This window comes from Mobula birostris, chromosome 18, assembly GCF_030028105.1.
Source record: "Mobula birostris isolate sMobBir1 chromosome 18, sMobBir1.hap1, whole genome shotgun sequence".
NCBI lineage: Eukaryota > Metazoa > Chordata > Chondrichthyes > Myliobatiformes > Myliobatidae > Mobula > Mobula birostris.
Genome location: NC_092387.1, coordinates 50850680 through 50877395, shown reverse-complemented (window position 1 = coordinate 50877395; position 26716 = coordinate 50850680). Strand labels below are relative to the sequence as shown.

The 26716-nt window shown below is 43.0% G+C and overlaps 2 protein-coding genes across 3 annotated transcripts in view; one reads left to right on the top strand and one right to left on the bottom strand.

The window, feature by feature from the left end:
• The first annotated feature begins 181 nt into the window (after positions 1-181).
• pla2g12b (phospholipase A2, group XIIB) lies at positions 182-15131 on the top strand. 2 transcript variants are annotated; one of them, XM_072282656.1, is made up of 5 exons: positions 182-287; positions 6535-6770; positions 8947-9023; positions 11402-11567; positions 12553-15131. In XM_072282656.1, the coding sequence occupies exons 1-5, from the start codon at positions 199-201 to the stop codon at positions 12669-12671; spliced, it is 687 nt and encodes a 228-aa protein (XP_072138757.1). In that variant the 5' UTR covers positions 182-198; the 3' UTR covers positions 12672-15131. The 2 variants fall into 2 exon arrangements, with proteins under 2 accessions (XP_072138757.1, XP_072138756.1); XM_072282655.1 differs by having other exon boundaries at positions 8947-9035.
• A 997-nt stretch (positions 15132-16128) lies between these two features.
• Positions 16129-26716, bottom strand: part of oit3 (oncoprotein induced transcript 3) — a 30599-nt gene continuing 20011 nt past the window's right edge. Inside the window, 5 exon segments of the mRNA XM_072282657.1 lie at positions 16129-18039; positions 18042-18074; position 20019; positions 20818-20917; positions 25793-26208. Of these exon segments, the coding sequence (XP_072138758.1) occupies positions 17909-18039; positions 18042-18074; position 20019; positions 20818-20917; positions 25793-26208 (681 nt within the window). The 3' untranslated portion in view covers positions 16129-17908.

The following is a 26716-nucleotide window of genomic DNA, read 5'->3' as shown; positions in this document are numbered from 1 at the left end:
GTCTCAGACAGACCGCACAGCATTCTTAAGGGGGAGGGAATGCAGCCAGAAGCCGTGGTACATACTGGTACCAACGACATACCTAGGAAAAGTGATGAGGTCTTGAGAGTGAATATAGGGAGCTAGGAAAGCAGGACCTCAATGACAGTAATCTGAGTATTGCTGCCTGTGCTATGCACCAGTGAAGAAACCAATAGGATGATACAGCCGAAGAACGTGTGGCTGAAGAACTGCTGCGGGGGACAGCGTCTCAGATTTGTGGACCATTGGGATCACTTCTGGAGAAGGTATGACAAATACAAAAGGTTCAGGTTACACCTGAACTGGAGAGGAACCAATGTGTTTACGGGCAGGTCTGCTAAAGCTGCTAGGAAGAGTTTAAACGAGTTTGGCAGGGGGATGGGAAGCAGAGTGAGAGGTCAGAGGAGATCAGGGTAAAGGTAGATACAATGTGTAGAAAGAGTGTGAGGAAGGACAGATAATGGAAAGGGCATATATGCAGTCGACTGTACCTCTTCCTAGAGATGCTGCCTGGCCTGCTGCGTTCACCAGCAACTTCGGTTGAATGGGTTGAAATGTTCTAATGCAAAAGTATCAGGAACGTAAGGATGGAGCAATATTGGAGCTATGATGTGATGTTCATTACAGAGACTTGGCTGTCACAAGAGCAGGAATGGCTGCAGGATGTTCCAGGGTTTAGATGTTTCAACAAGGATGAGGATGGAGATTAAAGAAGTGGAAGATTATCATTGTATATCAGGGATATTATCACAACTGCAGAAAGGGAAAATGTTGGGGAGGGATTATCTATTGAGTTAGTATGGAGAAACTAACTATCTATTGAGAAACAGGAAGGGAGCAATCATTCTATTGGAAGTAGTCTATAGCCCCTCAATAGCAACAGGGGCGCTGAGGAGCAGATCAGGAGGCAGCTTTTGGAAAGGTGCAAAATTAACAGAATTGGTGTCACGGGTGATTTCAACTTCATTGATATTGATTGATACCTCCTTAGTACAAGATGGGGCGGAATTTGTTAGGTGTGTCCAGGGAGAATTCCTCACACAATATGTAGAGAGGCCATATTGGAGATGTATTAGCCAATGAACCTGGTCAGGTGACAGATCTCTCAGTGGGTGAGCATTTCAAAGACAGTGACCGCAACTCCTTCACCTATAGCATAGCCTTGGACAAGGATAGGAATGGATGGTATGGACACATATTTAATTGGGGGAAAGAAAATTATGATGCTATTAGACAGGAACTTGGGAGTGTAAATTGGGAACAGATGTTCTCAGAGAAATGCACATTGGAAATGTGGAGGTTGTTTAGGGAGCACAGTACAGCACCGGATAAACCAATTGACCCACAATGTTGTATCAATCTTAATGCCAAATGATACTAAGTGTCCTCCTTCGTGTAGGACCCATATCCCTCTATCCCCTTCTAATCCATTTGTCTGCCTAAAATCCTCTTAAACCCCACCAAACTGCCTGCTTCCACCACTACAGTGGTAACCTATTTCAGACACTTACTGCTCACTGTGTAAAATACTTGCCCCTCACATTGTTTATAAATACCCCATCCCACGCTTTAAACTTAAAAACATGTCCTTGTGTTTGACATTTCTACAATGAGGAAAAAAAATTCTGACTGTCTACCCTATCTATGCCTCTGACCATTTTTCAAATCCTCAGCCTCTGACACTCTTAAGAAGAACCCAAGTTTGTCTATAGACTTTTCTTTTATCTCAAAACTCCAATCCATGCAGCATCCTGGTTAGACCTCTTCTGCACACTTTCCACAGTCTCCACATCCGTCCTATAATGGGGTAACCAGAATGGCACACAGTAATCCAAGTGCAGTCTGACTAAAGTTTATTTAAATGTCTCCTCAACCCTACAACTCTGGATGGATCTCCAGCTACAATATGCATTGCAGCCAATCGCCAAAGTAGGTCAGGTAAGAGGATATTTTAAAAAATATTATAAGTTAAGGACGAGAATTCTTTTGCACATTCCAAACATGTTTGAGATGAGTTAAGAAGCAAGGCCCAAAAAAACATAGTAAGTGGGGAGTTACAAATTTCACTCTCAATATAACTGTGGTATATTGAACATATTAGAGTCTCATTGATAAAGAAGGTTATTGCAAATTAATCTCTTAGTGGTGAGAACAAAAGGAATGTTAAACCAGACAGGACACCTTAAACTTCTTTGATCCTTAACATCTTTTTTTCGAACTCCTGAACATGTTCTGGTTTATTCATCTAAAAGACAACACCTTCCAACTCAGTTTTACCTTAGGAAGCCTATTATACACTCTATATTATTGCATGTGCACAGTTTAATTTTTCATGGATATTGGCTCTGTTTAAGGAGCAGGCAAAATGATGTCAAGTGAAGGCAGTATGCATTTCTTTGTTTACAAAAATTAAGTTTTTAAGATAATTTCTAGTCTATTCACTAGGGGCAACTGGGTCCTTGCAAAGACCTTATTTGAAACACAAACCTCATGAGACTACATTGCTCTCCGAGTAAAGAACCACACAGGAAATTGTAGATTCAAAACCTATTTCAGAATCTCTGGACAGAATATTACTGTGGCAGCAGATGCTAGAAATCTTGAGAAAAACACATAAAGTGCTGGAGGAACTCAACGGGTCAGGCAGCATCTATCAAGGGGAATTAACAGTCAATATTTATTGCACTTCGTAGGTGGTGCATGGCATGCTGAGTTCCTCCAGCATCTTGTGTGTATTAAATAAAGTTCCCTGTAGTCGAGTGAGTGCTAGAGATCCCAGTACATTCTTTCCAATGACCCCAGTGTCTTGACTTATTTACTTCTGAATCAACAGCACTGAAAATAGATCATCTGGTCATTATTTCGCTGTGGTTACTGCGCACTCAAGTATGTCTAGATTGGTAGCTACTTTTCCTTCACTGCAATAGTGACGCATTTCAAAAGTACTTAAGGGTTTTCAAATGTGTTTCAGGGCGGAGAGTGGCTACCATCCAGGGTTATGAATGTAACTTCCTAAATGCAAGTTTCTTCTTCTATTTCTTAACTGCATGTTAAAACAGATTCAGATTTGTCGCATTTACATCAAAATACACTGTGAAGTGTGTCATTTGCCTTAACAACCAATGCACCCAAGGATGTGTCGTCACACATTCTGGTGCCAACATGACATGCCCGCAATGCTTGGCGGAACACCACAGAACACAACAAGCACCAAGACAATGGCAGCAAAGCAAGGCCCTTTTCTCCCTCCCACCCACCCACACAAACAGACAATCGTCCAACTTCAGGACCAGCCTCAGGACTGGCCACCAGTTTCCAGTTCCCAGGCTTCAGCTTCCGGACTTGCAAAGAGTAACGTATTTAAAAAAAAAACCAACACATGCTGGAAATCTGAAATAAAAACAACAAAAAATGAGTGAGAGGGACCCTGACAAATGTGAGGTCAGTGTAGAACAGACTAATTTGCTGAAACATGGCGAGGTTTGAAAGAAGAAGTGCTGGAACTTTTGAAAAATATTAGGATAGATGGGTCAAACAGGATTTACCCCAGGTCACTATGGGAAGCAAGGGAAGAGATTGTTGCACCTTTGGAGATGATCTTTGTGTCCTCACTGGCCACAGGAGCGCTACCAGAAGATCAGAGGATGGCAAATGTTATTCTGTTATTCTCTTGCTTATAAAGGGAAACATGGATAATCCTGGGAATTATAGACCAGTGAGTCTTCCATCAGCGGTGGGCAGGATTAATAGAGACAGGATCTATGAGCATTTGGAGAAGATTGGTCTGATTTGGAGTACTCAGCATGGCTTTGTGAGGGGCAGATACTGCCTTACAAGCCTGATTGACTTTTTGAGAGTGTGACAAAGCACAGTGATGAAGGTAGGGCAGTAGATGTGGAGTACAGCATATGGATTTTTGGTAAGGAATCCCATGGTAGGCTCACTCAGAAAGTCAGGGGGCATGGGATCCAGAGAAACTTGGATGCGTGGACTTGGAATTGGCTTAACACAAGAGGCAGAAGGTGGTAGTAGATAGAGTGTATTCATTGCGTAGAGGTCCAGGGCTTGAGGTGTTCTGTAGGAACCTGTCCTGGGAACACTGCTCTTTGTGATGATTATAAGTTACTTAGATGAGGTAGTGGAAGGGTGGGTTCGTAAGTTTGCAGATGATATGAAGTTTGGTGGTGGTGTGGATAGTATAGAAGGCTGTTGGATATTACATCAGGATATAGAGCTGGGCTGAGAAGTGGAAGAAGGAGTTCAGTCCAGAAGAATGTGAAATGATTCACTTTGGAAGGTTGAACTTGAAGGCCCAATATAGGGTTAATGGCAGGATTCTTAGCAGTGTGAAGGAACACAGGATCTTGGAATCCAACTTCTTAGATCCCTCAAAGTTGCTACACGAGTTGATAGGGTGGCTAAGAAGGCATATGGTGTTTTGACCAAGTTTGCAGACAATATGAAGATGGGTGGAGGGGCGGGTAGTGATGAGAAAGTAGGGAGGATGCAGAAGGACTTGGACAGATTTTGAGAATGGGCAAAGTGAAGATGGAATTCAGTGCTGGGAAATGTATGGTCAAGCACTTTGGTAGAAGGAATAAAAGTGTAGACTGTTTTCTAAACTGGGAGAAAATTCAAAACTCCGAGTTGCAAAGAGACTTGGAAGTCACTGTGCAGGATTTCCTAAAGGTTAACTTACAGATTGAGTTGGTGGTGCAGAAGGCAAGAGCAATGTTAGCAGTCATTTTGAGAGGACTAGAATATTGAAACAAGGATGTAGTGTTGAGGCTTTATAAGGCACTGGTGAGAGGCCTCATTTGGGGTATTGTGAGCAGTTTTGGGTCCCTTATGTAAGAAAGGTCGTGCTGACATTGGAAAGGGTTCAGAGGAGTTTCACGAGAATGATTCCAGGAACGATAGGCTTATCGTATGAGGAGCAATTGATGCCTCTGGCCTTTACTTGCTGGAATTTTGAAGAATGGGATTGGGAGGGGTGGGGGTATCTCATTTAGATCTATTAAATGATGAAAGGCCTAGATAGAATGGATGTGGGGAGGACATTCCCTATGGTGAGGGAGTCTAGGACCAGAGGGCACAGCCTCAGAATAGAGGGACGTCCCTTTAGAAAAGAGATGAAGAAGAATTTCTTTAGCCAGAGGGTGGTGAATCTGTGGAATTCGTTGCTATAGGCAGCTATGGAGGCTAAGTCATTGGGTGTATTTAAGGCAGAGGCTGACAGGTTCTTGGTTAGTCAGGGCGTGAAAGGTTACGGGGAGAAGGCAAGAGAAAGGGGTTGAGAGGGAAAATGGATCAGCCATGATACAATGATGGAGCAGACCGGGTGGGTCAATTGGCCTGGTTCTGCTCCTGTCTCTTATGGTTTTGAGGTCTGTGGAACAAGCTGCCAGAGGAAGTGGTTGAGGCAGGTACCATAATAATATGTAGAAGACATCTGATTAAGTGTATGGATAGAAAAGGTTTAGAGGAACATGGGCAAAGTGTGGACAAATGGGACTAGCTTAGATGAGCATCTTGGTCAGCATGAATGAGTTGGGTTGAATGGCCACTTTCCAAGCTATATCACTCTACGACTCTGCCCCTGTATTTGACTTTGGAAAACCAGCGAAGTGTACCCGAACCTCCCATATGCAAGCCTCTTCCATATGCATCATACATCTGACCCACAAGACCATAAGGAGCAGAATTAGACAATGTGGCCCATCAAGTCTGTTCTGCCATTCCATCATGGCCAATTTATTATCTCTCTCAACCTCATTCCTGCCTTCTCCCTATAACCTTTGACACCCTTACTTATCAAGAACCTATCGATCTCTGTTTTAATATACCCAGTGATTCAGCCTCCACAGCTGTCTGTGGCAATGAGTTTCACAGATTCCCCACTCTCTGGCAGAAGAAGTTGCTGTTCTAAAGAGGCATCCTTCTACTCTGATGCTGTACCCTCTGGTCCTAGACTCCCTCACTATCGGAAACATCCTCTCCATCTCCACCCTATGCAGATCCACCGGGCTAGAGGTTCACCAGTGGGTCAATCACCGTGACATCCCAAAATTAATTTTATCTGATGTCAGTGGAGCCAAATCTCAGAAGCGGAGAGCACAGTGCAGCTGCTGGTGTACTGTGAACTGATCCAAGCACAAACTTACAGGCAACTGGTCTTGATACTTTGGAATTGTGAAGAAACTTTGTGTCACATTGCAACGTGTCAGCGTCAAAGTAATTAATATTTACTCATTTGAGGACTTTATGAGATAGGGACTTGCCTATGTTTAAAGTGCACAGATAACTCTGAACAAATCAAGGCGTCTGAATCGAGACCGAACTCCTGCCAAACTTATACTCAGTCTGACCTTTAGACCATTCTAGCAGTGAGATCATTCCAGATAAGAAGATGAAGGTTAAAAGTCCAGCTCAGAGAGAGATTGGAAAGGAGCGTGTGCTTTGGTGTTGAACATAATTCGCCGATCGTGGCTTTGCATGCTTCTCACCTCAAAGGTCTCCAGTAACCATGAGAGGAGGGGTGGTAATCGTCCTGTGGCTGGCCCTCACTGTGGCACACTCTGAGGAAGAAAATAAGACCATGACCGTGGCCCAGGACAATTCAACCACCAGTTCAGACTGGGGCATTGGATCCATCCGAGATGGCTTTGAGACTGTCAATGGATACTTTGACTCATTCCTAGAGCTCCTAGGCGGCAGAAATGGAGTGTGTCAGTACAAGTGCCGATATGGTAAGTGTGGAACTGGGGAGAAAGAGTGAGGAGGGGGCGAAAGGGGATTTCAAAGCAAATAGAACAGGAAACAAAACAGTGAATGGAAATGTACTCACATTAAACACAGTACAGATGTGAGAGGCTGGAAATCCTGAGCAAAGTGCATAAAATGCTGTAGGATCTTAGTAAGTCGGGCAGCATCTGGAGGGGAGAGGAATAAACAATCAATGTATTGGGCCAAAACCCTTCAGCAGGACTGGAAAGGAACGGGGTAGAAGCCAGAATAAACAGCTGGGGTCAGGGGAGGAGTTCCACCTGACAGGGATAAGTGAGACAGTACAGAAACAAAAGCAAAGTAGCCATTAACCCAAGAGGGCCACAAAATAACTTGTACAGATTCAGAACCGACTCTTTTGCAGAGAAGTTATATAATAGTAGATGGCAACCGCCCCCCCCACCCCACCCCCGTGTAGCCTCTACACACATGCTATGGTTTGGGATTTCTTTTTGTTTACTGTGATTGTTTGATTAATCATTTACCGTCCTCAGAAGGTTTTCAGTTGGGTTAAAGGGTGGAGTGAATGATTGGGTGGGCTGAGTTAAAAAAAAACTAAGTTGGAGAATGTTACAAATCATCCACAAAATGTGGTTTGAGAAGACCACTAGACGAGTGTCCTACTGAAGCAGATAGAGACTGCAGGAAGGCCTGTGAGTTCACAGAGTATGGATCTATCAGTTACGTGTGTTTCTATCGCTTACGTTGCAAGTTTGAATGTGTAGGCACTTCAGTGATGCGTGAGAAAAGGGAAGCTGATTAAGTAACATAGCCACGGTCTCTGTCTCACACCTCCTGGCCCGCTTGTGGCGTAGACCGTGAATTCTGCATTCAAGTCATCGGTCACTGCAAAACTGAGTTGGAAGCAAGTCGTCCTCAACCCCAAGGCTTCCTTCAAAAGAGGACCTTATCTGTGGATGTGTGTTTGTTTTATATGTGTGTGTGTGTGTGTGTGTGTGTGTGTATCAGTTCAGCAGGAAGATTTGTTTAACTTTTAGAGACCGTCGTCTAAAATTGTGGTTAGTAGCAACTGTGCTGTGTACGGGCTTCTGACATTTACAAGATGACAAAAGACAGCATGAGGTGGCCACCAGGTCCCTCAAGGCTGTCCGCCTTCCCCATTCAAAATTATCATGGCTGATCTATACTGGCCTCAACTCCTCCACAGGCCTCAATTCTCTGACCTTACCAAATTTAATTACCTCCTCTTTGAATATCTGTTCCTGAGATTCAACTCCCTCTGCAAGAAGTTCTTATGCACCTCTGTTTAAAGTGATCATCTGAAACTGCTCTAACTGCATCACAAAATCATGAATAAAATAAAAAAAAAGATTCTTTTAAAAAAATCACTCAGCTTTTCCCATCTCCACAACACTCAACTCTCTGAGATTTCTACCTGGAGTAATCCCAAAATATTACTCATCTTACTCTCTTCCCAATGAGGGCCATGCTTTGAGCTGCAAGACCTTAAGCTCTGGAATCTCTTCCCAAAACTTCTCCTCTATCACTCCTTCATGAAGAAGCCTATTGATTTGACAAAATCAATAGGCTCCAACATTTGGCCCCAACATTTCTTAGTATCAGATTCTGTTTGATACAAGGGATCTTGCATAGGGTTATTCCTAAAGAAACGGATGCTGGAAATCCAACACAATACGTACAAAACGCAGGAGGAACTCAGCAGGTCAGGCAGCATCAGTTAGCAGACTTGTCATGATGAAGGGTCTCAGCCCGAAACGTCGACTATACTCTTTTCCATAGATGCTGCCTGGCCTGCTGAGATCCTCCAGCATTTTCTGTACCTACAAGCTGTTATAAGCTGGCTGGTGGCATAGTGGCATCAGCACTGGACTTTGGAGCGAAGGCTCCCAAGTTCGAATCCAGCCGGCTCCCTTGCACGCTTTCCATCTGTGCTGGGTTGAGCGTCGAGCTAGCAACTTGGCCTCGTAAAAATAAGAAAGTCTGCTAAAAAAAAAATACCGTCATGATGGCATCCCGATGACTCCATTTGGAGTTAAGGAGTTAAGTAGAAGGAAAAATATTCTTTGAGAGTTTCTGGGATTTTAGGATTGAGCTACAAACCTAGAAAGATTATTTTGATGTATAACCGGAATAATTCATACTGCTCTCTCTACCCAGGTAAGGCACCTCTACCAAGACCAGACTATAAAACACCTGAGCCAAATGGTTGTAGCTCGAGTTTTCTTGGACTCAAGGTACCAGACACAGTATGTACTGAAAACACAACTTTCATTTTTTATTCATCTTCTTGAAATAACTGTTCGTAACTCTGAAATGCTGCTTAATTCAATGTGGCACCTCAATGCCAATGAGTCAAAAGGCTGTGGATTCACATCTCACTCCTGAGTGTAGAAACATAAACTGACCACCTCCTGAGCAGCACTGAGGCTGTAGTCTCATCGAATTGGCTCATTCGACCTTTTGATGGGTTGTGAAGAACTTTGCTCACTCAGGTGATCATATACAAGATGGCAGAACATAAACACAAGAGATTCTCCAAATGCTGGAAATTTTGAGCAACGCACACAAAATGCTGGAAGAACTCTGCAGGTTCGGCAGCATCTATGGAGGGCAATAAATAGTTGACATGTTGAACTCTTCATCAGGTCTCAGATCGAAACATCAGCTGTTTATTCCTCTCCATAGATGCTGCCTGACTTGATAAGGTGGCACTATTTTAAAGAAGGGTGTATGTTCTGGCTGAAGCCTCATGCAATAATTACCCCCCAGAAAACAACACTTGAACAGACTAAAGATAAGCTTCAAACAAGACAAGATCTGCAGATGCTGGAAATCCAAAGCAACATACACAAAATGCTGGAGGAACTCAGCAGGCCAGGCAGCATACATGGAAAAGAGTAAACTGTCGATGCTTTAGGGCAAGACCCTCACACATCAACTGTTTACTCTTTTCCATAGATGCTGCCCGACCTGCTGAGATCCTCCAGCATTTTGTGTGTGTTGTTAAAGACAAGTTTCATTTGTCACATGTACATCAAGGCATTGAAACATACAGTGAACTGTGTTGTTCATGGCAACGACCAACACAATCTGAGGATCTGCTGGGGGCAGCCCGCCAGTGTTGTCATGATTCTGGCACCAACATGGTATTCCTGTAACTGACTAAACCTAACCTGTTGGAAACCAGAGCACCCAGAGGAAACCCATGCGGTCTCGGGGAGAACATACAAACTCCTCACAGAGAGTGACAGGAATTGAGCCCCTATCACTGGCACTGTAAAGCATTAAGCTACCATACTGTTCCTATTCATTCATCGTTGCATTATGTTGGTGGAAATTTACTGCAGGAAATTGGCTCTGTTTCCTCGTTGCAGCCACACTTTAAAAATGCATTGTCAGCTGTAGATACACCCATGCCCCCCTCCTTTCCATTCCTGATAGAGGGTCTCCGCCCGCAACTTCGATGGTTCATTTCCCTCCATAGATACTGCCCGACTTGCTGAAATTTTCCAGCATTATGTGTGTGTTTTGCTCAAGGTATTCAGCATCTGCAGAATCTCTTGTGTCAGCTGTAGGTCTCTGCGGGGTTTCCTGTAAAGATCTGTATAAAATGAGGGAACGCTGGAAATACTCAGTGGGTCAGGCTGTATCCATGGAGAGAGAAGCAGAGTTAAGGTTTCAAAGTAGGAAAATCATAAGTTAAGCATGTTTTAAATTGTGGAGAAGGGAGAACTGAACAAACGGGAATGCCTGTGATAGGGTGGAGACTGAGAGAGACTGACACAATAATACTGGGAGTATCAGCTGGGAGAAGATGTCGAAGGCTTGTTTGTCACAGCTGAATGAAAGTACAAATTGTTTCTTTTCTAAGATGTGAGAAGTACCACAGGCACATGCAGTAGATTATTTTCCCAATTAAAAATCCATCTTTAAAACAGAACACGTGACCAACAAAGTTCTAAGTAAATTTATTATCAAAATATGTATATGTCACCATATAGTACCTGGAGATTCATTTTCTTGCGGACATTTACAGGACAACACACACAAAATGCTGGAGGAACTCAGCAGGTCTGGCAGCATCTGTGGAAATGAATAGATAGTCGACGTTTCGAGCCTAGACTCTTCTTCGGGACTAAAAAGGAAGTGGGAAGTTACCAGAATATAAATGTGGCGGGGGGGGGGGGTTGAGGAAGCTAGCTGGATAAAAAAACAATATAATTTATGAAGCATTCTACATAAATAATATAAACAAAGAAAACACCAAAAACAAGGACTGGCAAATATCGAATGTGCAAATTGAGACAAACTGTGCACACAAAAATATTAATATTGAGAAAATGAGTTGTAGAAGAGTCCTTGAAAGTGAGTCTGTAGGTTGTAGAATCAATTCAGAGTTCTGGTGAGTGAAGTTATCCACGCTAGTTCAGGAGCACGATTGTTGTAGGGTAATAACTGTTCCTGAAATGATACACTCTTGTGATAGTGTCCACTAATATTTCATTACCAAGATCCAAGTGATTTCATGAATGCTACATTTTACAGGAAACTGAATAAAATTTGGTTCCAGTCTCAAAGGTTGCCTCTCTAAATGTTTTCCTTTTGCTTTCAGCTTGATTTGGGAATCCCAGCCATGACCAAGTGTTGCAATCAGCTCGATCTTTGTTACGACACTTGTGGGGCCAACAAATATCGGTGTGATGCCAAGTTCCGATGGTGCCTCTATGGAATTTGCTCTGACCTCAAGAAAAGTTTGGGCTTTGTGTCTAAGGTTGAAAGTAAGTATTTTAACTGAAAATGTGTTAGCTGAAAACACTTTGGACATTTGAGACATAAATCTTCCCTGAGAAAATATTAGCGATGAAAGGATAGAGCTGGCTTGTTCCCTGGAACTCTAGAAAAATACCAGAAATGCACAATGAACCCAAAAGGCATTTGGAAAATTTAATGGACTTCTCTTTCTATTGCAGAATTCCATCTTATGTATTTATTTTGTGAATCTGGATAATTTACTAACTTCCTAGTGGGTTGACCATGAACCATGTCTCATGCCAGAGAACTGAGCACAAAAATCTAAAGTGAGATTTCAAGGGATTGATGCTCTATCTTTTGGATTTGATGCTTAACCCAGGAGCATCAGAAATAAACCCATTACACTGTGTAATGCAGTGTGTTAAAGAGTCATAGAGAGGTACAGCACAGAAACAGGCCCTTCAGCCCATCAAGTCTATGCCAACGATCAACCAGTCATTTACATTAGTCCTGCATCAATCCCATTTTTAAATTCCTCCTACGTTCTCATCAGCTCTGCCCAGATTCTACCACTCACCTGCACAGAGGGCAATTTACAGTGGCCAGTTAACCTACCAACATGCTCGTTTTTGGGATGTGGGAGGAAGTGGGGGCACCTAGAGCAACCCATGCAGTCACAGGGAGCATGCAAACTCCACACAGACAACATCCGAGGTTAGGACTGAACTCAGGTCTCTGGCATTTGTAAGACAGCTTCTCTTCCAGCTGTGCCACTGTGACATAAAATTCTGGCCAATATTTACACCTTAACCAACATCTTTCAATAAACCCCAGTTATTTGTCAATATCAATTTCTTTTTATGGGATCTTGTGGAAAACTAGCCTGCCAGTATTCCTATCTGTAAGCTGTGACTTCACTTCAAGGGTATATCTTCGGCAGTGAAAAATTTGGGATAGCTCAAAGGGATAAGAAGGATGTGGCATAAATCTAAGGTCTTTCTTTCCTTCTAGCCTGTGAAACAGTAGCAGACACAATGTTCAATGCGGTCTGGACCCTGGGATGCAGGCCTTTCATGAACAGTCAGAGGTCAGCATGTACGTGCGCTGAGGAGGAAAGAGATGAGCTTTGAAGATGATAGCTGCAATACCGGACATGCCTGCATTTGTATGTGCAATGTGGCTCTCCCCTCTGTGACTATATGCAGCACGTGACTTTCCATGTGCAATAAGCAGCAAATATCCCTATTGGCACCTGTATGTGCAACACCAGAACTACCTGGTGGCTTATTTATTTCTTGGTCTTTTCATGAAATGATACAGAACATGGTTTGTGACCCACCACATCTTTGATGACTAAATAATTTAGATAAATCTCATATCAATTTATGGGAGCTATTTATATGTTTTGCCAAAGTATTTTGGAACAGGTTTGGGTGCTTCTTATGACCGACAAAGGATCTTTACTACCAAAATATTCTTCCCCTTCCAAATATTATTTTGTGTGTTTCTATGTCAAGCAACATCTTTAGGTTAGATAATGGGTGTTCCCTGGTCATAGTTTCTACTGCACAGTGGGTGTTCACCCATGTCTCAAGGATACTACCAAGAAGCAGCTGTCAGTCTAATGATAAGGTTGAGGATGGGTCTTGGTGTATGAGGAACGTGGGTATAAGTCAACACTCACCCACCACACAGGGCAGGGAGTTATTCAAAAATGCTGTATAATCATCTGTCCTATTCTTTATAATATTGTAGCCTTCTTATAAGAACAACCCACACATATGGTGTCCTTTAATAAGTTAAGACACCCCAACACAGGATCAGAATTAGAAGCATCGTGAGGAGGTGAACTGAAGCTTGGCCAAAGAGTAGGGATTTTGGGTCCATCTTAAAGGAAAATAAAGAGATGAACTGAGGCAGATCTAGAAGTTGAATTCGTATAATCAACCCAAATATGTCAATACTAGACTATAAACCACGTAGTTATTATTGAGTTGCACAGGAGAGTTAGGTACATGGATTATTCACACAGCAGCTCTAAGCAGCCGACAGAGGACAACATCAACACTTCAACCAAGACAGAAGCTTTCAGACTTCCCTGGGTTTTTGGATTCCTCGTGGTCCATATGTATCCTGGAAAGAACTTGCCCCTTTTTCTGTTTACCATCAACAGCTGTTTTACAGCAAAGTGTGGTCCCATAGACCTCTAACCTTGGAATCAATCCACAACACACATTAGACACTGAAGAGTACACAGTAGAAGGTAGAATTCTTACTGTTTTTGGCCTGGTTGCAGTAACCTGGCCTTGTGCGCCCCAGTTGATAGAGTCATAAGGACAAAGAGTGTGGAAACAGGCCATTCAGCCCAGTACATCCATGCTGACCAGAGGGCATCTGTCCATATTAATCCTATCTCCTGTCCATGGCCTTAAACGTCCAGGAAAATCAAGTGCCTGACTAGACTCTACTTCAATGCCTGTAGTAGCTCTCATAGTAACTGTCTTCTGCCAGTCACTTAGACAGAGTTCCAGCTGCTCACCACTCTTTGAGAAAAAAGATGCCCTTCTGATCCACTCTTATACTAAATCTATGTTCTTCAGCTGTAACTACCTCTAACATGGGGAATAGTTTCTTGCAGTTGACCCTAACTATACCCCTCATAATTTTATATACCTCAGTCATGTCTCGACTTAACCTCCTCCACTCCAGGGAAAACAAACCCAGCCTCTCCGCTCTCCAGTCTCCGTGGAGCTAGCGTGGGGTACATCACATGCCATCTGCCACATGAAGATACCAAAAGCAACTTTTCCTGCCACAGGTTCCCCAGACAGTGTGCAACACCAGACATCTTCCCCGCTGAGTGCACAGTTGCCTGGTTACCCTCATTTGCTCTTCCATTTCAGTTGCTCTCTCCCTCGCATGGGAAGTGTTCCATTTGGTTTTGTAGCGCAGATGTAGCTGCATTTTAATTATTGAACAGCAGGGAAAATCGTTTATGTTAAGAAGGAACAAAATTGGATCAATGTGTTTTTTTCTGAGTAAGTCTTTGAAAACGTGATTGCTGTGTGGTGTGACAGTTATAAAACACTGAAAACATTCTGTGTCACTGCATTCTACAATTCTCTAGTCCACATCAACTGAGCATTGGTGTTAGGAGTGAGTTTGTGCTTGTGCATCTGTATGTGTCTAAGTTTATTCATAACTGTGTAACAACACTATTTGTAACAATGCTGCCCTCACCCTCTCTTCCGCTTCGCGTACGTCTGCCCTCACCCCATCCTCTCGTAGAAACACCAGGGATAGGGTTCTTCTTGTTCTCACCTACCACCCCACAAGCCTCCGCATCCAGTACATAGTTCTCCGTAATTTCTGCCATCTCCAATAGGATCACACTTTCTTTCTTTTCAAATCTTTTTATTGTTATATTATACAGGAAAAATAACGAGTACATTGAAGTAACAACACTTACAATGTCTCAAAAGAGACATTATCTTAAAGATTGAAAAAAAGGATAAAAGATAGGATCACACTTTCAAGTACTTTTTTCCCTCCCCACCACTTTCCACTTTCTGTAGGGATCGCTCCCTACACGACACCCTTGTCCTTTTGCCCCTTCCCACCGATCTCCCTCCTGGCACGTATCCTTGCAGGCAGAAGAAATGCCACGTCTGCCCCTACACCTCCTCTCTCACTACCATTCAGAGCTCCAAACAATCCTTCCACGTGAGGCGACACTTCATTGTGAGTCCGTTGGGGTCACCTACTCTATCCGGTGTTCCCGGTCTGGCCTCCTGTATTTCAGTGAGACCTGACGTAGATTGGGAGATTGCTTCATCTAGCACCTTCTCTCTGTCCACCACAAAAAAAAAAATGGGATCTCCCAGTGACCACCCATTTCAATTCTACTTCCCATTCCCATTCTGACATATCAGTCTATGGCCTCTTCTACTGTCGCGGTAAGGCCCACTCAGGTTGAAAGGGCAACACCTTATATTCCAAACACAAACAAAAGAAAATCCGCAGATGCTAGAAATCTGAGCAACACACACAAAATGCTGGAGGAACTCAACAGACCAGGCAGCATCTATGGAGAAAAGTACAGTCAACGTTTTGGGCCGAAACCTTATATTCCATCCTGGTAGCCTCCAACCTTATGGCATGAACATTGATTTCTCGAGCTTCCGGTAATTACCTCCCCCCCCCCCACCCCTCTGTCCTTCGCCATTCCCCATTTCCATTCCCCTCTCTCACCTTACCTGCCCATCACCTCCGTCTGGTGCTCCTCCCACTTCCCTTACTTTCATGGTCTTCTGTCATCTCCTATCAGACTCCCCCTCCTCCAGCCCTTTATCTCATTCAACAATCAACTTCCAAGCTCTTTACCTCACCCTGCCCCTCTTCCAGTTTCACCTATCACCTGCAACCTTGTACTTCCTCCTCCCCTCCCCCCACCTTCTCCCTCTGACCCCTTCCTCCTTCCTTTCCAGTCCTGATGAAGAGTTTCGGCCTGACACATCGACTGTTCACTTTTTTCCATCGATGCTGCCTGGCACGTTGAGTTCCTCCAGCATTTTGTGTGTGTTGCTTTGTAACTGTGCAATTGTATTTGTGACTGCTGATCTATAAAGAATTGCTTTATTTTTCACACCTGCAATGAAATGCATCATTTGCATCAAATCAAATCAGTGAAAATTGTGCTGGAAGCCCAAAGGTCACCATACATTGGTCACAACCCTAACCCTAACACATATGTCTTTGGAATGTGGGAGGAAACCAGAACACCCAGAGGAAATCCATGCAGTCATAAGGAGAACATACAAACTCCCACAGTGGCAGGAATTGAACCCTGATCTTAGAGCTGGCGTGCTGTGACACATACCAAACTGCCCATTGACTACCTGTGTTTGTGTAAGTGTATCTGTGCCTGTCGATCCCATTGACCATGTGTCATTGTTCTAGGACAATTATGTCATGCATAAATCACAAGACCAGAACCAAAAAATCACGGTGTGATACACAAATAAAAATATCCTCCAAACTAACGTGGCTGAGTCCTGTCCACCAATGAATCATTGGTTAATAGATATATGAAACCATTCCTGTGTTCAATACTATAGGGTGAGTGTTGACCTTGGTGTAGGGATTGGAGCAAGGTGATGTTAATTATTACATGTAAAAGAAAAAATGATGGTGTTATGGAGGGGAAGTAGTTATTTTAAATGTGGAGGTAATAGGGATTAATATCCTAACTCTAAGCTATATAAGAGGCCCTTGTTTGAAAAGTCACCTGAAGGAAACTCACTCAGTCACGTACAAACTCCTTACAGGCAGTGGCAGGAATTGAACCGCAAGTGGCGATCGCTGGCACTGTAAAGCAATGCACTAACTGCCACACTATCATGCTGTCCATTCGGATCTCGTTGCTGAACGGTTGCATGGAAATGTGTTATAAGAGGGGGACAGAGGTGATGGTATAGAGTCAAGGATTTGAACAGCACAGAAATTGGCAAATTAAATCCTTACTGACCATCAAGCACCCATTCACACTAATACTCATCCCATTTTGTTTTTCCCACATTCCCACCAATTCCCCCATAGATTCTGGGGCTTATTGAACACTCTTAACAAAATTCTACAGATCTACTGTTATTAGTATCCTGACTGGTTGCATCATGGTCTGGTACAGCAATTTGAATGTGCAGGAATGCAAGAAGCTGCAGAGTAGTGGGCTCAGCTCAATATATCACAGGAACATCCTTGCCCGCCACCAGTAGTACCTACAGGTGACAGTTCCCCAAGAAGGCACCATCCATCATCTCCCTACATCCCTACATCTCCCTACATCTGCGTCAATCACTATTGGACCTCCAAGATCCAGTGGTGCAGGGGAAGGAACGGAAGCCATTACAGGGGATCTTCTAGGTACAAATTAATCAATAAGCCTTGTTTCTGGGTGACCACTGTAAGGGGACAGGAAAGAAAACTGGTTTAAAGGAAACAGTTTGGAAAGAGTGGCCAGTCAAAACTTTCTGCAGCAGGGTGATGAGAGTCTAACTTTTGACAGTACTGCAACAACAAATTTCGTTCCAAATAGATCACGAGAGACAAACAGATTAAAGTAATGAGCATTTTTATTAAAATACAATAATTATAGAGGTCTATCATTAAGATATTGTATTCCAAATGGATTACGTTATCATGCAAGCCACTCAGTTAGTCTTCTATCACTATATTATTTTAGTTTGTTAATCAGAAATCAAACTAGATATAGTTCATGAGCGAAAGCAATGATATGTTTTTGCTACTTGTGTGTTAATGCACAAATTTAAAGCTGTTCGGTGGAACATTCTGGATACTGTAAGCTTCGTTACTCTGCGTCAATCACTATTGGACCTCCACTGAGGAGATGGTCGCTCAGGTGACCGGAATCGTCCGTCCCTATAGATCTACGCATCCGCTTGCGGCAGCCCTGGGAGCACCGTGACTTGGCATCCTGCGCCCGCACACCAGAACCCGGCAGTGCAGTACACTTTCTACAGAGGGAGGATAACAATAGTCAGTGCACCATCAGTGCATCTCAGGAGAACTTGACAGGTTAACAGAAATCATTGAACAGCGAGGCCGCTGACTGGAAAAATTAAATTGGGTCCCTAACTTCCCAAGATCATGGAGTACAGAGGTGTGACAATGGCCACTCAACCCATCAAGTGGACAGCCAAAGACTTTTTCCAAGGGTGGAAATGGCCAATACAAAGGGGCTTCATTTTAAGGTGATTGGAGGAAGGATTTTTTCTCCCACACAAAGAGTGGTGAGCACGTGGAATGCCCTGCCAGGGCGCTGGTAGAAACAGATATATTAGGCGCATTGTAGAATGGAGGCCAATGAGTGAGAGAAGGGTTAGGTTGATCTTAGAGTGGGTTAAAAGGTTGGCATAACATTGTAGGCCAAAGGGCCTGTACTGTGCTGTCGTGTTCTATATACCTTTGGAAATGTTATCGAATTAATCCTTCCTCCCTGTAGTCTTCATCCAAGACCCTTTTGAGACCTGTTACTACATCTGCCTTCACTCTGCTGTCAGCGAGTGTATTCTTAATCACAGTTAATGTTTTTCTACATTGCTGCTTGAATCTGTGTTCATTGGCTGCCAACTCTCTTGCTCATGGAAGCAGTCACCATCCCCCTATTCTATTGAGTTTCTCTCCTGTTAATTTTGTCATAATTTGATCCTCTCTCACAAGTTGTTTCTAACCTCCTCTGTTCTGAGGTAGACATCTACACACCTCTTCATGACTGCTTCATATCTGGCATCATTTGAATAAATCTCTTTTTATCTTTGGTTAAACACTCAACATTTTCCTAAAGGGTGGTGCCAGAATTGCCATAACACCCTTCAGGAAAAACAATAATTTTCTGAGGACTAATTTAATTATCAACAATTAGGATCAAAGTTCAAAGTATATTTATTATCGAAGGGCAAGTATGTCACCATATACTACCCTGGGATTCATTTTCTTGGAGCCATTCACACAGAACAAAGAATACAATAGAATCAATGAAAAACTACATACAAAGACTGACAAATAACCAACGTACAAAACAAAAGGTAAACTGAGCAAATGCAAATCAAAACAAATAATTCATTGTATAACTAAATAGATATAATAGATAAATAGAGAGAGAAAGAAAGAAAGAGAGGGAGAGGGGAAGGGGGAGAGGGGAAGGGGGGAGAGGGGAAGGGGAGAGGAAGGGAGAGGGGAAGGGGAGAGGGGAAGGGGGAGAGGGGAAGGGGAGAGGGGAAGGGGAGAGGGGAAGGGGGAGAGAGGGGAAGGGGAGAGGGGAAGGGGAGAGGGAAGGGGGGAGAGGGGAAGGGGGGGAGAGGGGAAGGGAGAGGGGAAGGGGGGAGGGGGGAAGGGGAGAGGGGAAGGGGGGAGAGGGGGGAAGGGGGAGAGGGGAAGGGGAGAGAGGGGAAGGGGAGAGAGGGGAAGGGGAGAGGGGAGGGGGAGAGGGGAGGGGGAGAGGGGAGGGGGAGAGGGGAGGGGGAGAGCGGAAGGGGAGAGGGGAAGGGGAGCGAGGAAGGGGGAGAGGAAGGGGAGAGAGGAAGGGGAGAGAGGAAGGGGAGAGAGGAAGGGGGAGAGAGGAAGGGGAGCGAAGAAGGGGGAGCGAGGAAGGGAGAGGGAGAGAGAGACAGAGAGAAAGAGCGAGAGAGAAATTGAGTGAAACAGAGAGAAGGAGAGACAGAAACAGAGAGAGAGAAAGAGAGAAAAACAGAAAAGGAGAGAGAAGTCAGAGAGAAAGAGAGAGAGAAAGAAAGAAGAAAGAAAAGAAGAAAAAGAGAAAGAGAAAAAGATTGACTTGTAGAGTCTTGAAATTGAGTTCATAGATGTGGAAACTGTTCAGTGTTGTGGTGAGTGAAGATGTCTACACTGGTCAGGACCCTGATGGTTGAAGGGTAATAATGTAACTTGGCCAAGAAAACTCTGCCCATGTGTCCCCCCCTTGAAGTAAGTGTCAGAGCTGAACCAAATAAAGGCACAATCCATGGATCCATGTCATAGCTCCAAACAGAAACAGAATTGGTAAATTGTTTTATTATTGTCACATGCACCAAGTTACAGTGAAAAGCTTTGTTTTGCATGCTATGCTTAAAGATGATTTCATAACATCAGTGCTTTGAGGTTGTACAAGGGAGAAAAATAACAAAATGCAGAATAAAGTGTCACAGTTACAGAGAAAGTGCAGCTCAGGCAGATAATAAAGTGCAAGGCCACCGATGAGGTAGGTTCTGAGGTCAATCATACATTCAATAGACTTATAACATCAGAATAAGAGTTGCCTCTGAGCCTGGTGATATGAGTTTACAGGCTTCTTCTATCCTCTGAATGACTATTATGGGTGGGCTCTTTGATAATTTTGGCTGCTTTGCTAAGACAGCAAGATGTATCGACAAGGCTCCACGAGGGGGAGGCTGGTTTCCGTGATGTGCCGAGCTCTGTCCACAACTTGGAACAGACTCCAAATGCAATCTAAATCCTATCACAATCTAAATCACAATTCACATAATCCCAGCTGCAGTTCTGAAACGAAAGCTGTTAGTCAAACTACAGTATATTACCTCTTACTTGAAGGCAGTAAACAGTCGCAGTCTCTACACTTTCCAGCAATGATTGGTGAGTATCAGAGTGTCCACATGCTTTGACTGAATAGACGGTGTAATATCTATCTGACCAAATGTGTTGCATCTTGAACCTTTGCACTTCCTGGGGGGAAATTCTTACCTTATTATCTCTTCCCACGAACTTAAAGACAGGGACGTAGAAATGTTTTGCAAGATGGTCTTTGGCTGTCTCTTGCTTGACAGTATCATCATTGATGCAGCTGTGAAAACAAAAATAAGGTAACTATTTGGACCCAGTGTATCAGAATAAAGAACAACTCTTTTTAAGTGTTACAGTCAGACTCACAATCCCCACTGCTAAGTTGGTTGCAGAGGTGTTATCTTAACAGATGGTGTATAGCCTATAGAATGTCAAGCTGGGTTAGAATGGACTTTAGTGGAAAAGTATACTTGGTGGCCCCTTTTATAGGTACAACTGTACAAATGCTTATTAATGCAAATGTTTAATCAGCCAATCATTTGGCAGCAATTCAATGCATAAAAGCACGCAGACATGGTCAAGAAGTTCATTTGTTGTTCAGACCAAACATCGGAATGGGGGAAGAAATGTGATCCAAGTGATTTTGACCATGGAATGATTGTTGGTGCCAGACGGGGTGGTTTGAGTATCTCAGAACTACTGATTTCCTGTGATTTTCATGTCCATCAGTCCCTAGAGTTCACTGAGAATGGTGTTATAAACTTAAAAAAAAACATCCAGTGAGCAGAGAGTTCTGTTGGTGAAAACACTTTGTTACTGAGAAATAACTCAAATAACCACACGTTAACAACAGTGGCGTGCAGAAGATGACCTCAGAATGCGCAACACATCAAACCTTGAAGTGGAAGGGCTACAGCAGTAGAAAACCACACCGGGTTCCACTCCGGTAGCTAATAAAGTGGCCACGAGTGTTCACAGAGGTGATATTTTATGCATACACAGAATAGTTGTAGCATTTGTGTTGGGGATAGTAAAATACCTATCAAAAATAATTATTTATCAGAAATGAAGTGCATTGCTCTGTTCATCCAAGAGAACAGGCCAATGAAGAGAATGAAAGAAAGTGGTCACATTTTAGACAATTCAGTTATCAGGTATCAAGTTTTACCAAAAGAAGCATCCTTTTTAGCTGGCACCGATTTTAAGCACACCACCCAGCTGCTGATCCAATGAAATGAATGGTTCAGACATCATAAAAGCTTGGAAAAATAATCTTCTAACTTGGTTTGTGTCATTGTTGATTAACATCCACCTGCACCACCACAGATTCTTCTCCAGCTTTTGAGTTTTTACAGACAAGTTCTTTTTTCCTTAGTTTCCTCAACTCCAAATCCAACATTATTTGTGAAATCATTTTTTTTAAAAAAGCTGTTAGAAATCTGAAACAAAAACCAAAAATGCTGAAAGCACTCAGCAGGTCAGGCAGCATCTGTGGGAAGAGAAACAGAGTCATGAAGAATGTTCATCAGAATTTCGCCAGAAGGGTATCCTGTTACATTTTGCAACTCCAAAGCATTAAATTCAATTGAATTAAGAACACAGAGCCAGGAATGATGTATCTTAGTTTCGTTTTTACTTTAAGCAAGGCATGCACCTCGATGGGCCGAATGGCCGACTTCTGCTCCTTTGTCTTATGGTCTATGACGTGGTGGTGTGATGACTTATGCCACACACGTACTTCTTACATGTAACCCATAATGAATTACTCAAACAACAAAGAATGTTTAATCAAACAATATATTTACAACATTACTCTAATATTACCGAAACACTATTGCCCATGGTGGGTTAAGACTGTAAAAGACATGTTGAGGTGAGTTTAACACATGTCATTCGTTCATTAGCATAGCTAACATTATTTAAACTAGCTGGCTAGCTGCTAAGGAGCTACTCTATTGCAGACATCCCACCTCTCCAGGAAGTCTCCCGCAAATTGATGGTGCTACCTCCCTGAAATGAGTTTTTGCAGGGTGGGATGTCTGCCTATGGCCTTGAGGTATCCACCATTGCTTGAATTTTCTCAGCACACTGAAGTAATTCTTGTGTTCGATGATATGACCACAGTAAGTGATGCGTAGTTTAAAGAATTCACACACTTCTGTGTGGACTGAGTCCATAATTTTCTAATCTTTGTAACACTGATTTGAGATTTTGGTGATGCTCCTTGTCATCCTTACTGGTGATAATGATGTCTTCCAGGTAACAATGAGTGCCTGGACAGCCTTGCAGTACCTGATCCATAGCTTTCTATGGACCAGGGTGCAGATGCTACTCCAAAAATAAGCCTATTGTAGCAATAAAACCCTTTGTGAGTGCTTATGATGAGAAACACTTTGGACTCTTCTTCCATCTCCATCTGTAAGTAGGCCTCAGCTAAGTCCACTTTGCTGAAGTATTTCCCTCCAGAAAGGTTTGCAAAGATATCCTCTATCCTGGGCAGAGGGTATTGATCTACTTTCAGTACTGGGTTGATGGTGACCTTAAAATCACCACAAATCCTGACAGACCCATTCTTCTTGGCTACAAGGACCACTGGCATTGCCTATGGGCTCCACTCAACCTTGGAAAGAATTCCTTCAGTCTCCATGCAATCTAGCTCACAGGCTGCTTTATCACGGGCGATATAAGGAACCAGACAGGCTTTGTAAAACTTGGGTGTGGCATTTTCATTTAACACTATTTTACCCTTGATATTTATGAGCTTTCCAATGCCATATTTGAATACTACTGCGGCATCATCGGGTATCTTTCTTAAGTTGCTTTCAGTTGACTCTGTTGTAGGGGATGTGGCATGCAAATGGTGAATGGATCTCCAATCAAGATGTAGTTGTCTCAGCCAATCTTTGTTGCACTTTCTGCAAATTTGGCCTTTAAATTGGCATTGGTCTGGTGTATGAGAGCCCCTGCTACAACTGTAATATAATCGATTCATCCCAGCTGGTTTATGTTTAGGTGTTGCAATTCTGTTGATGCTCACTTTCACTCCTGACTGCAACTTAGTTGTGTCTCTTTCTGCTGCTTCCATTGACACAGCTATTTCAACTGATCTTTTAAATGTAAGTTGTGCTTCAGTTAGGAACCATTTTTGGAATGCTTTCTTGTAACATTTCACAAACTAAGTGATTTCTCAGAGCATCATTAGGCCCATTATTGAACTAACAATGTTTAGACAATCTCTTCTGTTCAGCCATGTACACTGAAATGGACTCCCCTTCCTTTTGATTCCATTTATGAAATCTAAAGTGTTCTGCAATCAACAATGGTTTTGGTTCCAAATGTTCCTGTATTACTTTCATGATATCAGCAAAGCTCACTACAGCTGATTTCATTGGAGCAGTCAAACTTCCAAGCAAACTAGCCTTTAAATCCAATGCAATCAGCAAAATTGGCATTCGCTTTTCATTGGCTACTTTACTTACTTTAAAGTACTGCTTAATTCGCTCAATATACATATTCCACTTATCTCTTGCGCAGTTGAATGCATCTATCATTCGAATGAAGCCAGCCATTTCTGAATTTTAAAAATTTCTGATTATTATCACTCAGTACTCACTGTTTATGAACCCATGAATTCGTCCCTTTGCTGCCTTTGTTTTAACTCGACCAATTTTCACCCCTTGAAGAAAATAATGTGTTGCACTGCCTTTAAGCAAAAACTCAGATGGTTTTTGCAGCATTTTTTATAATTCAAATATCTCACAGCACTTCAACAGATATGTAGTCATCTTTAAAACTTCCTCGCCACTACGGTCATGTTTTGTAACTCCAAAACATTAAACTTAATCGAAATAAGAACAAAGGGCAGGGAGTAACGTATCTTAGTATCATTTTTACTTTAAGTGAGACATGCACTTATGACTTGGTGGAGTGATAACGTATGCCATTCATGTACTTCACACATATAACCCATAATGAATTACATGCACAATAATGTTTAGTCAAACAATATATATACAATATTACTCAAATATTAAATACACAACATATTCAGCTGAAATATTATCTTTCTCTTTCCACAGATGGTATCTAACCTGCTAAGAGTATTTTCTGTCTCACAGCTCCACAACCCAGGTTTAATCTTGGCTTCTGCTGCTGTCTATGTGGAGCCTGAATGTTTTCTTGTGGTTGCATGAATTGTTGATTGGCCACTGAAAATTGCCCCTAGTGCATAGATGAGAGGTAGGATCTAGGTGGGGTAGAGGGGTAGGATTTAGGTGGGGTGGAGACGATGGGAATCTTGGTATAATAAATTGGGTTAGGGTAGGATTAAAGTAAAATGGGTGCTTGTTGTTTGGCATGAACTCGATGGGCTGAAAGGCCTGTTTCTCTCAATGACTCCTTCATAAATCAAATTATTTGATTTAGGAGTTTGGATATTATTATGAAGTTGTATAACATATTGATGAGGTCTAATTTGGAGTATGGTGTGCAGAAAAGATAGCAATAAGATTGAAAGAGTGCAGAGAAAATTTGCAAGCATTTTGGCAGGACTTGAGAACCTGAGTTATAGGGAAAAGTTGAATAGATGAGGACTTTATTCCCTGGAGCTTAGGAGAATGAAGGGAATTTTGACAGAAGTATACAAAATTATGAGGGGTTTAGACAGGGTAAATGTAAGCAGTCTTTTTTCACTTAAGTTGAGTGAGACTAGACCTGGAGGTCATGGGTTAAGCATATTTAAGGGGAACCTGAGGGGAGGAAGTCTTCATTCAGAGGATGCTGAGAGTGTGGAATGAGCTGCCAGCGGACGCAGTGGGTGTAAGTTAGATTTCAAAATTTAAGAGAAGTTTGGATAAGTATATGGATAGGAGAAGTATGGAGGGCTACGGTCCAGGTGAGGGAGAATAGGAGTTTGGCAATGAGCAGATGGGCAGAAAGCCTGTTCCCATGCTGTAGTACTCTATGAAGAAAGTTTGCCATCCTAACTAACCTTGTCTGGACTGTATGTGATCTCACATTGAACAGCTCGCTGAAATGGCTTTACAGGGGAAGTTTGGGGATGGATAATGAATTAAAATACTGATCTTGCCAATGTTATACCCAATCCACAAAACAAAATTTAAAATCATGGCACAGCATCCTGCTTGGTACTTACCCATCCTTTATGAGGTAGTACCTCATAATATCATCACTGTTGGGAGAGGGAGTGGCAAAGCAGTTCTCCACCAGAGCTTCAAGGCCATCCACGTGCATGAGAGGTTCAATCCCGAAGTACAGGGAGTCTCGGAGTTTGAGAACAGGTGGGGTGTCTTTATAGATCTCATCAAAGTCCTTGGATTTAAAGATCTCCAGAGCGAAGGGGAAGAGCCCATGATTTCGACCCACGATCTGCAGCGGGGAGTTTGCAGGGTTGGGGACGTATCCTTCAGACACCATGTATTGGCGAGGGAACTCACAGGTGATGGGAATCACTAGCTTACTGGTCCTGATGATGATATCTCCATTACTGCCCGGTGTCTGCTTGGGAATACCAGTCAGTGTGTTTCTAGCAATTATGTTATCATCCGCAACCTAGAGAGAGAGAGAGAGAGAGAGAGAGAGACAGACAGACAGACAGAGCGGGGGAGGGGGTGAGAGTGGGGGCGAGAGAGAGGGGGTGGGGAGGGGGAGGGGGAGGGTGAGAGTGGGGGCGAGAGAGAGGGGGTGGGGGAGGGGGAGGGGAAGTGGGAGGGAGGGGGGAGAGAGATACAAACAGAAAGATTAGTCAGTACTTTTAGAATTATAATGGCATGTAAAAGGCCATTCAGACCATCAAGTCAGTGCCAAGCATCAAGCGCCCATTTACATGAGTCCAATACTAATTCCATTTTATTCTTCTCACACCCTCTCTAAGATTCTGCAATGCACCATGTACGTACCAGAACAATTTACAAGGGCCAGCTAATCTACCAGCCTGCCTGCCTTTGCGATGTGGGCGGAAGCAAGAGCATAGCACATAGGACATAGAGCAGTACCGCTCAGGAACAGGCCTTTTGGCCCACAATGTTGTGCCAAACCAGCTAAAAAATAAATCAAAAAA

Excerpts from the sequence above, each read along its gene's own strand:
- pla2g12b (XM_072282655.1), top strand. The coding sequence starts at position 199 with ATGATACAGCCGAAGAACGTGTGGCTGAAGAACTGCTGCGGGGGACAG. Across the intron at positions 288-6,534 it reads TGGGATCACTTCTGGAGAAG|GTCTCCAGTAACCATGAGAG; the intron begins GTATGACAAATA and ends CTCACCTCAAAG. Across the intron at positions 9,036-11,401 it reads GACTCAAGGTACCAGACACA|CTTGATTTGGGAATCCCAGC; the intron begins GTATGTACTGAA and ends TTTTGCTTTCAG.